We start from the raw sequence: 15,296 nt of genomic DNA on the forward strand, positions 1-15,296 counted from the left end.
TGTGGTGAGGCGTGGCCACTGGGAAGAGGAGAGGTGGTCTGTTGGGATCCATGAAGGGCTTGGACTGTACACCATTAAAAAGAGGCAGTTATTTACAGGATCATTTAAATCCAGCTTAAATGATACCAAAAAACGAGCCTTTCAATAAAGGTAACCAGAGTTTGTAAATAACTGGGCTTATACCCCCTTCACACAAAAGGCAGTGTGTGAAATGTACATATTCAAGTCCAGCTGGTAAAGGGCCTTGTAGGTGGGTTTCAGTGATGTGGGCTCATATACCGTGGGCCCCTGGACTGCTCTCATACATACAGGGGCTGAGTTAAGTGCTGGGCTGAGTTGGTCACAAGTCAGCCAGGCTCACCGTGGATACCGCACGGCCACTTTCTTGGAACTGACGCAGAGCTGAGTGCCGTCACAGGCTCCCGAGAGGACCAGAAGCCAGCCTACTGGGTGGATGGCCACATTTCCTGCTGCTCCCTTTGCTTCAAGCTCGCAGCACGTGCCTGCCTAATTTAGGCACATGACTATCGTGGGTTGGACCTCTGAAGGCAGGTGGCACTTCTCAGAGCCCTGGACGTGAAGAGATTGAAGCTCTGCACCCCCGTCTGCCAAGATCTGACAAGGATCCTGACCACGACTGCGGAGGGCAGTGGTGACAGGGTGCTGGTCACACCAAAGCCCAAGTCGACCGTCCCACATGCGGGCCGCCTGGTAACCCTTACCATGTTTGCCAAGGGATGAGGGGCCCGCTGAGGCCTGGCAGGTGGTGAAGACAGGCCACCTCAGCTGGCCTGAGGGGACCGCACCCTGAGCAGCCCACATGGGGATGTGCGGTCCTTCCAGTCCCCAGCCAGAAAGGACTTGGTTGTGGGAAAGACAAGACCTGGAAGGATGTTAAGTGTGGAGCCTCCACGCTAGCTGTGTGAGGACTCCGGCCTTATGGGCATGGTAACTGACGAGGGTGGGGCAGAAGGCAGTTTTCCAGTTGAGGTACCTTAAGGTCATAGCCTCCTAACCCGGGAAAGCTCACCCTACCAGGCCGGTTTGTTGGGGAGAGAAATGATGGGAGAGGTGCAGGGGGAAGAGTGTGGAAGTGTAGGGCCTCAGGGCAGCTCTCTCCCTAAACATAGGGAGCAGTCGGGGGGAGGGAACTAGAGGAGGTAGGCCCCTGCCTGCTCCCCGCCAGGGGGAGGTAAGCCATGTTTTGCCTTAAGTAACCAATCAAGAAACAACCCCCCCACCCACCCCCACCCCGCCCCGTGAGTAGCTACACATGGGGAAGAAGGAGAGAAAAAAAACAGGGCTTAAGACAAGCCAGCAGTGGACTGGTTGGTTGCTTCCCTTCTCCAAGACCCAGCCCCGTGTCTGCCTTACAAGACAACCTGGCCCTCCTACTCCCAGAAGACGCTGTGTTCTGAGGAGCTGGGTGGCAAGAAATCAAGCAAAGGAGAGTCTCAGTTTCCCTCTTTGCGATCTCTGCTTCCTCAGATGTAAAGGTAAGACATGCGCACCTGAACTGATCATGGAAAGGGAAGCGCCCTGACAGCCCTGAATCAACGCCCCATGCAGATGCTGTGTAAATGCAGGTCACCGCGGGGAAGCCCTTCAGGCCAGGAAAGGAGTCCGGGGGACACGCCTCAGAGCTTAGGGGCTATAAAAGAATTCCGAGCCGAGAACTGTCCAGACTGCCTAGGGGAAACTGCTGCTGCTAAGTTACTTCAGTCGTGTCCGACTCTGTGCGACCCCATAGATGGCAGCCCACCAGGCTCCCCCGTCCCTGGGATTCTCCAGGCAAGAACACTGGAGTGGGTTGCCATTTCCTTCTCCAATGCGTGAAAGTCAAGTCGCTCAGTCGTGACCAACTCTTAGCGACCCCATGGACTGCAGCCCACCAGGCTCCTCCGTCCATGGGATTTTCCAGGCACGAGTACTGGAGTGGGGTGCCATGGGCATCCTTAACTCCCAACTGTTACCAATAATTGCCAATTACTGTAATTACCAATAATACTCTGGGATTCCTAGCATCCTTTCAAACAATGTAACTTCAGATCTGAAAATTCCTGACGAGTGGAAAACAATACTACTTTAATTTCCATTTCACCAAGATATCTGAAACACAGGGAGGGGTTAACTTACCCACAACCACTGAGCAACCAGGCCAAGACGACAGGCGGTGATCCTAATCCCTGGCTAAATTCTCTTTCTGCTGAATCGTAACCCAGGTGTTTCCACTGGTGCCCGGGGAGCTTTAAGTAACACAGATTCTCAGGTACTGATTTAAAGGTGTGGAGCCTGGGCTTCAGTTCAGGTGAGGCGTTAAACCCCACCTGGCCTCAGGGCTTCTCCCCACAGGCACAAGGGCTGCGTGAGGAGGCCGGGGGAAGACAGAACTCCCAGCGGACTGAGGCCTGGTAAAGGAGGGACAGCTTTCCAGCAACAGATGGCCCGCAGCTCAGGCCTGGCTCCAGAATAGGGAAGAGATGATGATCAGAAATAGAAACGCGGCGAGAGGCATCGGCCATGCGCATCACGCCTCATGCAGCTGCCACAGCTTTGACCAGGGAAAACGCTTCTCTCGTCCTGCTTTTTGCCACAGACCCTCCTCTGCTCGGACTAGGGGGAGAGACAAGGGCAGCAGATAGAATACGAATGAAAGCAGCTGAATGGACCCCTCTCCCCGAGCTGGGAGAGGATAGAGAGCTGCACCTTTTAAAGGTCGGGGCAGGAGGCTGCACGCAGGCCCTGTTCCTCAGAGCAGTGGGCATCCACTCAGTTACCTAGGGGAGATGACAACCCTTTTCTGTGGTCTAGATGTAGGGTTAGAGGCCCCACCCCAGGTCAATCTCTTGCTCTCTGCCCGGCTCATTCTCCAGGCCTTCCCTTCCCCCATGCTCTTGGGGATCCTAATAAAATAATCAACAGTTGGGGGGAAAAAGGTAAACCTTTATTTGGAAAAGAGAATTCAAATGGCCATTTAAACCCCCCTTTCATTTCCAAAACAGAAACAAGTAAGAAAACAAGGAAAAGATTATCTATCAAGCTCCTGCCCTCTGCCATCTTTAGCCATTTTTAAACTACACTGCCTGGCAGAAGAGAAGAGCTGATGGGCCCTAGTTCTAGGAACCAAGGAGACCACCTCAGGAGATGTCCAGGAAGAGACAAACAGAATGGATGGTGGGCTGTGGACAGATGGGCCTGGGGCTCAGACAGGCACATGCCCAGTACCCAGGAAACAATGTTTAAAAATACACACGCAGAGATAAATCCCCCAGAACCAAGGCATGGAAAGCTTATAACCGTGAATGCAGCAGCAGAATCCAAGCTGGGTCTTTGGCTCTCAAAAAAAAAAAAAAAAAGAGAAAACGTGAACCTCAGCTAACTGTCCCTAACTTTAGCCTCTCTCAGCTATATCCTCCAGTCCCGCTCTGGGGGCCACATCTGCAGGGCCAGCAGCAGCTACTCTGAGTGACGGGAGGTGTGAGGAGGAGCCGGCCAGGAACACCCCACGCCATGCCCAGCAATGAAAGGCTATAAGGCCTGCAGTGACTCGTGTGGGCGAGGGAGCCCCCTGAATGGGCCAGAGAGGGGGAAAGCAGGGACAACCAGCAGCGGAGGCTGGGCCAGCTGGAGCAAACCCTCAAGCACTGCCATGTCCGCGTCTCGGGCCACTTGTGCCCAAGGCCGCCTTTCTACTGAGAAGGTTTGGCCTGGGCTCAATCTCGGGCTTTTCTAGGGGCAAAAAAAGGGAAGGGAATGTGGTCGGCAGCAAACAGTAAAAAGCAGTGGGAGGAGAGGAACAGAGAGCTGCAGCTGAGGTGTGTGAGGCAAGAGGGCAAGTCCCTGAGGTCTCGAGTCCGCTGCCTGCTCTCCTGCCCCAGGACTCCCACCCTCACCCCGGTCCTCCAGGGAGACCAGAGTTTTCTGACAGTTCTTTCTACTCAGCCTTGAAGCGCTCTGAACCTTGAACCACTCTCTCTGCCCACTGACCCTCCACCCGCCGCCACAGGGCAGCCTGGGGAAAGGGCCCAGCCCTGGGGAAAGCATGCAGGCTGGTGAGGCGCTCTGGGCAGGAGGCTCAGAGGCTGCAAAGACCGGAAGTGCACCCAAGTCTGCGGGGCCCACTTGTTCCAGAGCCCCAATGGAGAGGACCCCCTGGCTGGCCAGATGAATGCCTAATGAAACATAAGATAAAGGGAGAGCAGAGCCCGTGACCCACGGCCCCAGCGTGGCAAGCAGGCTGGTCAGAGACAGGCGTAACCACACAGAAGAGCGCGTCTCAACATGTGCGTGTCTGTGCATGTCTGCAGGAGGGTTGGGCCCTCGGGTCTCAGGCAGGGAGAAGGTCGGGTCAGAAGGCACCACCAAGAAATGGCCTAAAAACAAATAACCAAGGAGATCAGTAGCTCCCACAACCCTGGTAATCAAAAATCAGTGGGCAGCGCTGGATACATGGAGGGAAGGGGGGACCCCCCGCTTGTGCCTCTCCCGAGGCCACCCCCTCATGTGGCACAGGGTTAGGAAGAGGCTGGGGCGGGGCAGGGACCACAGGCAGAGAATGTGGACAGGCCTGGAGAAAATCTAACCGTGGGGGAGAAGGGAATGAGGAGGGGGTGGGGAGGGGACGTTAAGTTTCTTGGATCTAAGTTTCCAGAAGCGTGGGATATTTCCACAGTCTCATCCGATGAGCTCTTCTGGAAGAGAAGAAGCGCTCTTCCCCTGGGAGCCCATCATGGGGCCGCGATTTCCATCCCGAAGCTAGCCAGTAGGCAGAGGTGGTCTGAAGAGCAGAAGGGGTTGGGTAAGCCGTTGGCAGCCCAGAGGATCTCTTCAGAGAGGAGCGAGAGCCGGCCCAGGAGCTTGAGGGTTCCATCCTGATACAGCCTGCGATCTGGAGCACAGAGCGGAGGCCGGTGGGCGATGCAGCCACCACCACATGTCCCGGGGCGGGAGGGGGCCTGTGGGAGCTTCACCTTCAAGACGCTGCATCTTCTCGGCCACCCACCCTCCCTCTCACCTCCTGCAGCCTCTTGGACGCTCCATAATATGTCAGTGAATGGAGTGAGTGGGTTCGGGGGCTGTACCAAACTAGAGAATGCACCTCCAAGCCCAGAATTACAAGATCTTCCGATTTTCCGAGAGAAGTCAGAGAGTTTCTGTGTAAAATCTGATTTTTAAACATAAAACCCAAACACTGTAAAAGACATGCTTTAAAGAAAATAGGCGTGGGGCTGGCAGACTGCCACACTGTGACTACAGTGAGGGGTGAGAGGACAAGAAACTGGCTGGGTTTCTAACCTCACCAGACCCTCACTAGCCAGCTGCACTGAACAAATCCAATCACCTCCGAGTGCTCTATTTTCATCTTGAGAAAGGAGGGATGGCTTGTTCTGCTACAAAGATAAAAAGAGAAGCCGGGCAAAGGGCCTAAGGGAAGTACGATGAGGATGACCAGCGTCAGGCAGGTCTGAGATCTGCTCCTTTGCCAGGCAGGTCGCAGCAGCCCAAGTCATGTGATCAGATGCCTGACCTACCATCAGCTCCCAGGGACTCTTGGGGGTGGCGTCTGGGAATCCAGGATCCACCAGGCTTACCAGTTCTGTTCCCATTCTCGCAGGACTCAGCTGAGAAGAAGATGTAATCCACTGTCGTTCCCAGACCCAGGGGCATTGTGGTGACCTCTGGGCGGCCGTGCTGGGGCAGGAAATGAGTATACACCGAGGTCAGGTGTAGGCAGTGCTGGATGGTGCCTGCAGTCCTACGGGGTGGAGGGGGCGATAACCAGTCAGCAAACGCTACTGAACTTCTCCCAGGGTCACTTCTCTGTGGATTTTATAAAGCTTTTTAATGGATGACCCCAAATAACTCAACCTCAGCAAGTTCCTTCCCATGCTAACCAGAGATGGAGAGTCTTCGCTAAATCAGCCTAGAAACAGACACATTTATATTCAGCCCTGTTGATGTTCCTTATCCCCCACCCTCCTCTTGCTACCTGGTGAAGTGTATACCTCATGTACCCTTGTCTGTGGGTCAGCAGGCTCTTCTGTGAGGCCTTACGCCCTAAGGAAACGTGCACGGGGTTTTCATCTGTAAGAACCTGGGTGGATCGCCTCTGGCCTCTGCACACCTGTATGTTCCTCCATAACCTTATCACATATTAGGGGGAAGAGAAAACTCAGCAAAGTGTTCCCCCAAATCAGGCCCAGGAAAGCCAAAAGGAGCATCTCTAATACACCTCAATGGAGCTGCGATGCAAGCAGAGGGAACTGGAAGAAAATTACCTGGGGACATCCGGCTCAGACTCAGATGTATCTTCCTCAATGACAGACTCAGCCCAGCCAGCAGGTCGCTCTGTAGAAGACCGGAGAGAGGAGTTTTATCACTCAAAGACAGGGAAGGAGGGTCAGAACTTTGCACCCTGAAACGGCAGTCAGATCCTTGACTGGATTGTTCCAGAAGGGAAAAGGGAAAGAAAAAACATGAAAGGAGGAAGAAAACAATGGACCGGAGTCAGGAACCTCAGGGAGCAGACAGACAGGGGCCTCTGACGCAGACATCTCTTCCCTGGTTCAGCAGCTTTTTAAAAAATTTACACTTTAAGTTTTAGAATAGGTAATAACAGTTACATGGTTACAAAAACCAAAATGTAGAGAAAAACCTCAGTGAAAAGTCTCCTTCCTACTCTGGGGCCCTTGCCACTCAATTCCTCTCCCGAGGGGCAACCAACATTACCAAATCCCTGGTGTATTCCTCTAGAATCTTTTATCCCACACAATCCATTGTGTATTTACACATATCTACATATGTATGCACATACATATGTATGTATACCCTTACACACATATATGCATCCGTACTTACACATACCTATATATATACACACACACACTCAAAGAAAAAAAGACACACGTTACCATTATCAGGAGAGAAAGAGGGAATATTATTACAGGTCCTACTGGGCATGCTACAGTTCCTGGGGTCATAAAGAATCAGACATGACTTAGCGACGAAACAACTACTGACATTAGTAAGTGTTATGGACTGAATATTTGTGTCTCTTCAAAATATGTTTAAGTGCTAACCCTCAATGGGACAGCATTTAGGAAGTGGGGCCTTCAGGAGGTAATCTGGCATTGAGGGTGAAGCCTTCATGAATAGGATTGATGCCTTTTTAAAAGGGATCCCAGAGAGCTGTCTCACCCTCTCTCTGCTGTGTGCAGATGCAACAAGTTGGCAGTTAGCAAACAGAGCAGAGTCCTCACCAGAACCAGACCACGCTGGCACCTGGGCCCTGAACTTCCAGACTCCTGAACAGTGAAAAATAAAGTTCTGTTGTTCATAACCCACTCATCTATGGTATTTTGTTTAACAATCCAAACTAAGAAAATAGAATAACAAGGATCAACAAAATTGACAAACACTTAAGACAGACTGACGAAGAAAAAAAGAGAAGACTCAAATTACTAAAACCAGGATTAAAAGAGAGGACCATCACTACCGATCTTACAGAAATTTAAAAATTATAAGGATACAGTTAAAAACGGTATACCAACAATCTAGATGACTTAGGTAAAATGGAAAAATTCCTAAAAAGACAAAAACTACATAAACTCATTCAAGAAAAAGAAGAAAATATGAATTAGCAATTGTTATATATTATGACCAAGTATTTTTATCCTAGAAATGTAACGGTTTAACAACTGAAAATCAATTAATAGAATATTGAAAAATAAAAACCATGATCATCTGAATAGACAGAAAAAACCTTTGACATAATTCAACACTCCTTTATGAAATAAAAAACCCAAACTAAAAGCAAAACAAAACTCACAACACTAAAAAAAACTAGGAATGGGGCTTCCCAGCTGGCTAAGTAGTAAAGAGTCTGCCTGCCAATGCAGGAGACATGGGTTCAATCCGTGGTCCGGGAGGGTCCCGCATGCCTCGGAGCAACTAAGCCCACAACTAAGTGTCACAACTATTGATAGTTTGATATATGGCCAAGTCTCAGGAATTTCCTGTGGATATTTTAAAAAGTTGTCTTTGCTCTGCCTTTGAAGTTCAGAGTTTAATATGTATCAACGAGATTTACCATACAACATGTTACTTCAGTTCAGTCGCTCAGTCATGTCTGACTCTCTGCAACCCCATGGACTGCAGCATGCCAGCCTTCCCCGTCTATCGCCGACTCCCGGAGTTTACCCAAACTCATGTCCATCAAGTCGGTAATGACATCCAACCATCTCATCTTCTGTTGTCCCCTTTCCCTCCCACCTTCAATCTTTCCCAGCATCAGGGTCTTCTTCAATGAGTCAGTTCTTCGCATCAGGTGGCCAAAGTATTGGAGCTTCAGCTTCAGCATTGGTCCTTCCAGTGAACACTCAGGACTGATCTCCTTTAGGATGGACTGGTTGGATCTCCTTGCAGTCTGAGGGGCTCTCAAGAGTCTTCTCCAACACCACAGCTCAAAAGCATCAATTCTTCAGTGCTCAGCTTTCTTGATAGTCCAACTCTCATATCCATCCATGACTACTGGAAAAATCATAGTTTGACTAGATGGACCTTTGTCAGCAAAGTAATGTCTCTGCTTTTTAATATGCTATCTAGGTTGGTCATAGCTTTTCTTCCAAGGAGCAAGTGTCTTTTACTTTCATGGCTGCAGTCACCATCTGCAGTGATTTTAGAGCCCAAGAAAATAAAATCTCTGTTTCCATTGTTTCCCCATCTATCTTCCATGAAGTGATGGGACCAGATGCCATGATCTTAGTTTTATGAATGTTGAATTTTAAGCCAGCATTTTCTCTCTCCTCTTTCACTTTCATCAAGAGGCTGTTTAGTTCTTCTTCACTTTCTGCCATAAGGCAAGAGTCATATGTATATCTGAGGTTATTGATATTTCTCCCAGCAATCTTGATTCCAGCTTGTGCTTCTTCCAGCTCAGCATTTCACATGATGTACTCTGCATAGAAGTTAAATAAGCAGGGTGACATATACAGCCTTGACGTACTCCCTTCCGGATTTAGAACCAGTCTGTTGTTCCATGTCCAGTTCTAACTGTTGCTTCTTGACCTGCATTCAGATTTCTCAGGAGGCAGGTCAGGTGGTCTGGTAGTCCTATCTCTTGAAGAATTTTCTACAGTTTGCTGTGATCCACACAGTCAAAGGCTTTGGCGTAGTCTATAAAGCAGATGTTTTTTGAGAACTCTTGCTTTTTCAATTATTTAACGGATGTTGGCAATTTGATCTCCGGTTCCTCTGCCTTTTTCTAAATCCAGCTTGAACACCTGGAAGTTCACGGTTCATGTATTGCTGAAGCCTGGCTTGGAGAATTTTGAGCATCACACTACTAACGTGTGAGATGAGTGCAACTGTGTGGTAGTTTGAGCGTTCTTTGGCATTGCCTTTCTTTGGGATTGGAATGAAACCTGTGCCAAGAGCGATGCTTCTTAAGGCCCACCTGACTTCGCATTCCAGGATGTCTGGTTCCAGGTGAGTGATCACACCATCAGTTTATCTGGGTCATGAAGATTTTTTTTGTATAGTTCTTCTGTGTATTCTTGCCACCTGTTCTTAATATCTTCTGCTTCTGCACTCATTTCACATGCTAGCAAGGTAATGCTCAAAATCCTCCAAGTTAGGCTTCAACAGTACGTGAAGCGAGAACTTCCAGATGTACAAGTTTGATTTAGAAAAAGCAGAGGAACCAGACATCAAATTGCCAACATTTGTTGGATCATAGAAAAAGCTAGAGAATCCCAGAAAAACATCTCCTGATTCACTGATTACATGAAAACCTTTGACTGTGTGGATAACAACAAACTGGAAAATTCTTAAAGAGATGGGAATGCCAGACCACCTTACTTGCCTCCTGAGAAACCTGTATGTGGGTTAAAAAGCAACAGTTAGAACCAGACATGGAACAATGGACTGGTTCAAAATTGGGAAAGGAGTACAACAAGGCTGTATACTGTCACCCTGCTTATTTAACTTCTATGCAGAGTACATCATGTGAAATGCCAGGCTGGATGAATCACAAGTTGGAATCAAGACTGCCAGGAGAAATATCAACAGCCTTAGATATGCAGATGATACCACTCTAATGGCAGAAAGTAAAGAGCAACTAAAAAGCCTCTTGATGAGGGTAAAGGAGGAGAGTGAAAAACTGATTTAAAACTCAACATTCAAAAAACTAAAATCATGGCATCTGTTTCATAACAAATAGAAGAGGAAAAAATGGAAGCGGTGACAGATTTTATTTTCTTAGGCTCCAAAACCACTGTGGACATTAAGTGCAGTAATGAAATTTAAAAGACACTTGCTCTTTGGAAGGAAAGCTATGACAAACCTAGACACTGTATTAAAAAGCAGAGACATCACTTTACCGACAAAGGTCCCTATAGTCAAGGCTATGGTTTTTCCAGTAGCCATGTATGGATGTGAAGTTGGACCATAAAGAAGGCTGAGCACTGAAGAATTTATGCTTTTGAATTGTGGTGCTAGAAAAGACTCTTGAGAGTCCTTTGGACTGCAAGGAGACCAAACCAGTCAATCCTAAAGGAAATCAACCATGAATATTCATTGGAAGGACTAATGCTGAATCTGAAGCTCCAACATTTTGGCCATCTGATGCAAAAAGTAGACTCACTGGAAAAGAGCCTAATGCTGGAAAAGAGCCTAATGCTGGAAAAGACTTAGGGCAGGAGGAGAAGAGGCCAAAAGAGGATGAGATGGTTAGATAACATCACTCACTCAATGGACATGAGTTTGAGCAAACTCTGGGAGATAACAAAGGACAGGAAAGCCTGGCATCCTGCAGTCCATGGGGTTACAAAGAGTTGGATACAACTTAGCGACTAAACAACCACCATATCCAATTAAGTGAAAGTTGCTCAGTTGTGTCCAGGCCAGAATACTGGAGTGGTAGCCTTTCCCTTCTCCAGGGGATCGTCTCAATCCAGGGATCGAACCCAGGTCTCCCACAATGCAGGAGGATTCTTTACCAGCTCAGCCACAAGGGAAGCCCATATCCAATTAAAAGGAATTCCAAAAAGAGGAAGCAGAAAGTAGAAAATTATTGAAAAAATATTACCAGCAAACCATCATGAAATTTCAGAAATCAAGGGATTAGAGAGAATGACCAGTCTCAGGGAGGCAAAATATGTGACATACAAAGAAAGGATCAAGAATCAAAATAGAAGCAGACTTCTCCCAGAGTTTGCTCAAACTCATGTCCATTGAGTGAGCGATGTTATCTAACCATCTCATCCTCTGTTGGAGCCTGCAAGACAATGGACTAAATTACTTTTCAAACAAGACCTTTACCCTTACCAAAACCTCATACAAGTGTGAGAACAAAAAACAGAAAAAAAAAAAAAATCAAGTGTTTTTGTTTTTGTTAGCACATGAAAAGAAAAACCAAAGAGAAAGAAAACGGATTCCCTCAGCTGCAAGTTCTCCTGCAGCTCTGTGTACAAACAGCACCTCTCTGGCAGTTACAAGGGACCCACGCCTCTGCCTGCCCCACCAGGCCTCATGAGCACACTAGCCCCAACTGCCCCCATCTGAGCTAAGACAGCTTCCTGAACCATTCAGCACTGGTAGCAGTAGAGAAAGTAAGGTCTGCAAATACTTGGGAAAAGGATAGTAAGTTGTGCAGAAATAGGCCAGTGCGAAAACTGTACTTTGAATTTTCCAGGTTCAAAACCTGATCAGGTCGCCTTTGCTCTGTGGCCATCTGGCCAGGTTGTAAATAGTAGTTGCTGCTGCTAAGTCACTTCAGTCGTGTCTGACTCTGTGCGACCCCACAGATGGCAGCCCACCAGGCTCCCCCGTCCCTGGGATTTTCCAGGCAAGAACATTGAGTGGGTTGCCATTTCCTTCTCTAATGCATCAAAGTGAAAGGTGAAAGTGAAGTCGCTCAGTCATGTCCGACTCTTAGCGACCCTATGGACTGCAGCCTCCCAGCCTCCTCTGTTCATGGGGTTTTCCAGACAAGAGTACTAGAGTAGGCTGCCACTGCCTTCTCCTGTAAATAGTAGTTAGTCCACTGTCTTACAAAAGTCATCTATTAGCAACTGTTTTTTTTTCCTAGAATGCACTTAACTAGGCTCACGGTTTATTCTTTCATGTTAAAAGACCCAAAGCTCTGTAAATAAATGGAAATATGCAAGTGCTCATGAAAAAGAAAACACAGTAACCCCTTTCGGTGTCTTTAAGAACCATACTGGAAAGAAGAAACCACTAATAGTTAAAAATATTTATAAGAGGGGGACTTAAAATTTAGATTCCCATCTTATGAAGTATTCCCTCAAAAAGAGAATGAGGGAGCGTGAGAATCACAGTGTTTCTTTTTTTTCATTTGTGTGATGTAAAACACACTAGCACATCCAATGTCAACTTGTGGGAAAGTCAGACCATCACTACCTACCACTGAGCTCCTCTTGCAACTCAGATGCTTCCCATTAAAGTCAGTATCACAGTCAAGTTGGCAAGTTTTACTGTGCACAGTTGGGCTGGATGACTCTGGCAGCAGATTGGAAATATTATTTGATAGCACATCTAAACAAATCCTCCAGAAAAAAAGATGACTCACTATGATGTCCTCGTACTGAACTCGTCTTTCTACCCATGGTCTAAAAGTGATGGTAGCTTTTTAGACTTGGGGTCTTCAAAAAAGATTCATCAGGAGCCTGTTCAGCCCTGGATGGGGCTACTGAACAAACAGAAAGGCATGTTCACAGTTTGTGGAGGATGGGTGTGTTTAATCTCAATTTTGAAAATACTGCTATTATTGGGCACTGTTAGTGAACTGGATATTTTCCCCCTACATAATGATTCTACTTACAAAGTGATTGTCAGTATGTATTTAAAGTTCTTATTTTGTTATTAAATCAAAATGCTTATTTTATGTTTCAAGTACAGTACTGATTTTTTAAAAACAATCTATTCTTAACATGGAATTACCTATGTGGGATCCTACTACTGTTTAACTTGAGGATTCTGAATTCTTAAAACACTCATCCACAGCTTCCCTGCCTGAGTCCAACTGATACAAGCACTTACCCCAGTTCCTGGCACATGCCAGTCGCTCTGTGAACAATTTTATTGTTACCACCACAGCTGTAATAATACATTAGAGCTTTGCAATTAAAAAAAAAAAAAAAAACCCAAGCCATTGAAATGCTCACTTCTTTGTGTAAAATGCCAATGCAAGTTAAATTCCTTCAAGAAAACAATGAGTTCATTGTTTACCACCAGTCCTTTTATTAATACTACAGTTTTTTCAGTCACTGCTTGGTCATCTTAAGTTATTCTTCTAGCATTTTCTTCAAGAATGAGTTTGGAAAAAAAAAAAGAATGAGTTTGGGTTGAGTATAAAATTCTTGAGACATACCTTCTTTCCTGGAAACTTTGCTCTCCAGTGTTCTAAAGTCGAATGTTAATTTTAAGAAATCTGAAACCTACCTAATTATTTTTACCTTTAAAGGTAGCCCGATTTAAAAAAAAAAAAAAAAGGTATCCCACTCTTTTTGGTTCAGTTGTCCAAAAGATTCTTTCATCTTTGACTTCTGTTAATTTCATTAGGAGGTCTTACTGTCAATTCTCCTATGTCAGTTTTCCCTGAGATGTGGTATATCCGTCTCAATCCAAAGATTCAGATCTCTTCATCTGGGGAAAATCTTCCTTATGTCCTACCTTTAAATGTTCCTTTTGTGCCATGATATTATTGGCTTTCTTCCTTGTAAATGCCAATTATGTATATGTTCAATCTCTGTAACTCCCACTCCCGTCATATTCTCCCCAGCACTTTCTATCTTTCCTGGCCTCTGCCTCTTGTTTTCAGCAATGCCTCTTCTCTCTTGTGCTGCATCTAATTTTGGCTTAATTTTAAGTGATTTTTTTTCACTTTTTATTCCACTTCTTTCCTGAGCTCAGCAGCTTACATTTCATCCTCTGGATCTGCATTCCAAGTAATGGGCATTTTCCTTATGACACAGGGTTGTGTGAGTCCTTTTAACCTTTACGTCTCCCAGCCAAAAGAAATGTGCAGCTCCGTAAGCATTTCATCTCCCCCCTGCCACTTAAACAGACTGTTTCATGCAAAGATGGCTTGATTCCTTGATCAGTCTTTTCTCCAATGCCTCTCGGGACCAAAAGGGTTCATGCAATTTCATTTCACAACCTGTGCCATCCTATTCCTGTTGATGAAACAAGGGATTCTGATTTTGTGCCTCAAGGTTCACGCCTCACCATGAGAAATGAACCCTGCTGGTCCTTTTTGAGATTCATACACAGTCCCACAGACAAGTCTCTCCACACCTCCTCCAGCTGGATTGCCAGTGCTTCTTGCAGCCATTCCACCTGTGCTGTGCTTCCCGATTTCAGATATCTTCAGGTCTCCTGGCGTTCTCAAAGATGGAGTTTGATTTTTTTTCTTTTCCATTCTCCTTGTTGCTTTGCAGTAGTAGTTTCAAAGACAAGAAGTGGACAATGTCAAGTATATACTCTGCTATGTACCATCTGAAAGTTCCCAGTAGGAGTAACTTTTTATTACAACCAGGAGTACTGTCACCTTACGATTTTCATGTCTGTTTTCTCTCTCATGTATGCTGTACACATGCTAGGTATGTATTAGCAACTTTAGCTTACAAAGCTTCTGGCATACTCAAACCTGGTTAGAACCCAAGTCTCTTGATTCCTAGTCCATGTTCTCAACACGTTGCACATGGCCAGTGAACCTCACTGACCTTCCCCTTAAGTGTATTTTTTACCAGAAGCTGATATCTAAGAATTATACCTATAGAAGACTAAAAACCCACATAACTGACAAACATCAGAAGTGAAGAGGAAAGAAGACCAAGCTCACTTAGTTGGACAAGTCAGGGAGCAAGCTGAGCCCCCGTTACCTGGCTTAGTGTCTGTCACTCCTTCCAGAAGAACCAGTCCCACAGGTCGCCGGCAGGCCATGCTGCAGAAGCGGAAACGCAGCAGGAAGTCTCGGCTATACTTGCGTCTCTCTGTAGACCAGGGAAAGCCATACAGTGAAAGAAAGGAAGAGGAGTCACGTGCTGGGACTTCCTCAATCCCAAGAAGCTTCCAGTGCAGGGACACAGAGGGAGTCTGGCCCTGAAGACGAGGAGATTTTCCAAAAGCTATGACGGACAGTTGTCCATTTCACTGGGGGACCACGAGGAGGACGATGAAAAATATAAAGGAATGTGCTCAGAAAACTGAGGGAATTACGCCTTCTCTTGTCAGTGAAGTGCCAGCTTTCTCCCAGAATGGGCAGGGAGGGACAA

The 15,296-nt window shown here is 46.7% G+C and overlaps 1 protein-coding gene across 5 annotated transcripts in view; it reads right to left on the reverse strand.

The window, feature by feature from the left end:
* Positions 1–2,922: 2,922 nt before the first annotated feature.
* Positions 2,923–15,296, reverse strand: part of ANGEL1 (angel homolog 1) — a 67,652-nt gene continuing 55,278 nt past the window's right edge. For all 5 annotated transcript variants that reach the window (XM_070797899.1, XM_070797901.1, XM_070797900.1 and 2 more), the window contains 4 exons: positions 14,904–15,014; positions 6,279–6,348; positions 5,592–5,755; positions 2,923–4,888 (listed from right to left, as the gene is read on the reverse strand). In XM_070797899.1, the coding sequence (XP_070654000.1) occupies positions 4,728–4,888; positions 5,592–5,755; positions 6,279–6,348; positions 14,904–15,014 (506 nt within the window). In that variant the 3' untranslated portion in view covers positions 2,923–4,727. The remainder of the gene's footprint in view (positions 4,889–5,591; positions 5,756–6,278; positions 6,349–14,903; positions 15,015–15,296) is intronic.

This window comes from Bos indicus, chromosome 10, assembly GCF_029378745.1.
Source record: "Bos indicus isolate NIAB-ARS_2022 breed Sahiwal x Tharparkar chromosome 10, NIAB-ARS_B.indTharparkar_mat_pri_1.0, whole genome shotgun sequence".
Taxonomy (NCBI): Eukaryota; Metazoa; Chordata; class Mammalia; order Artiodactyla; family Bovidae; genus Bos; species Bos indicus.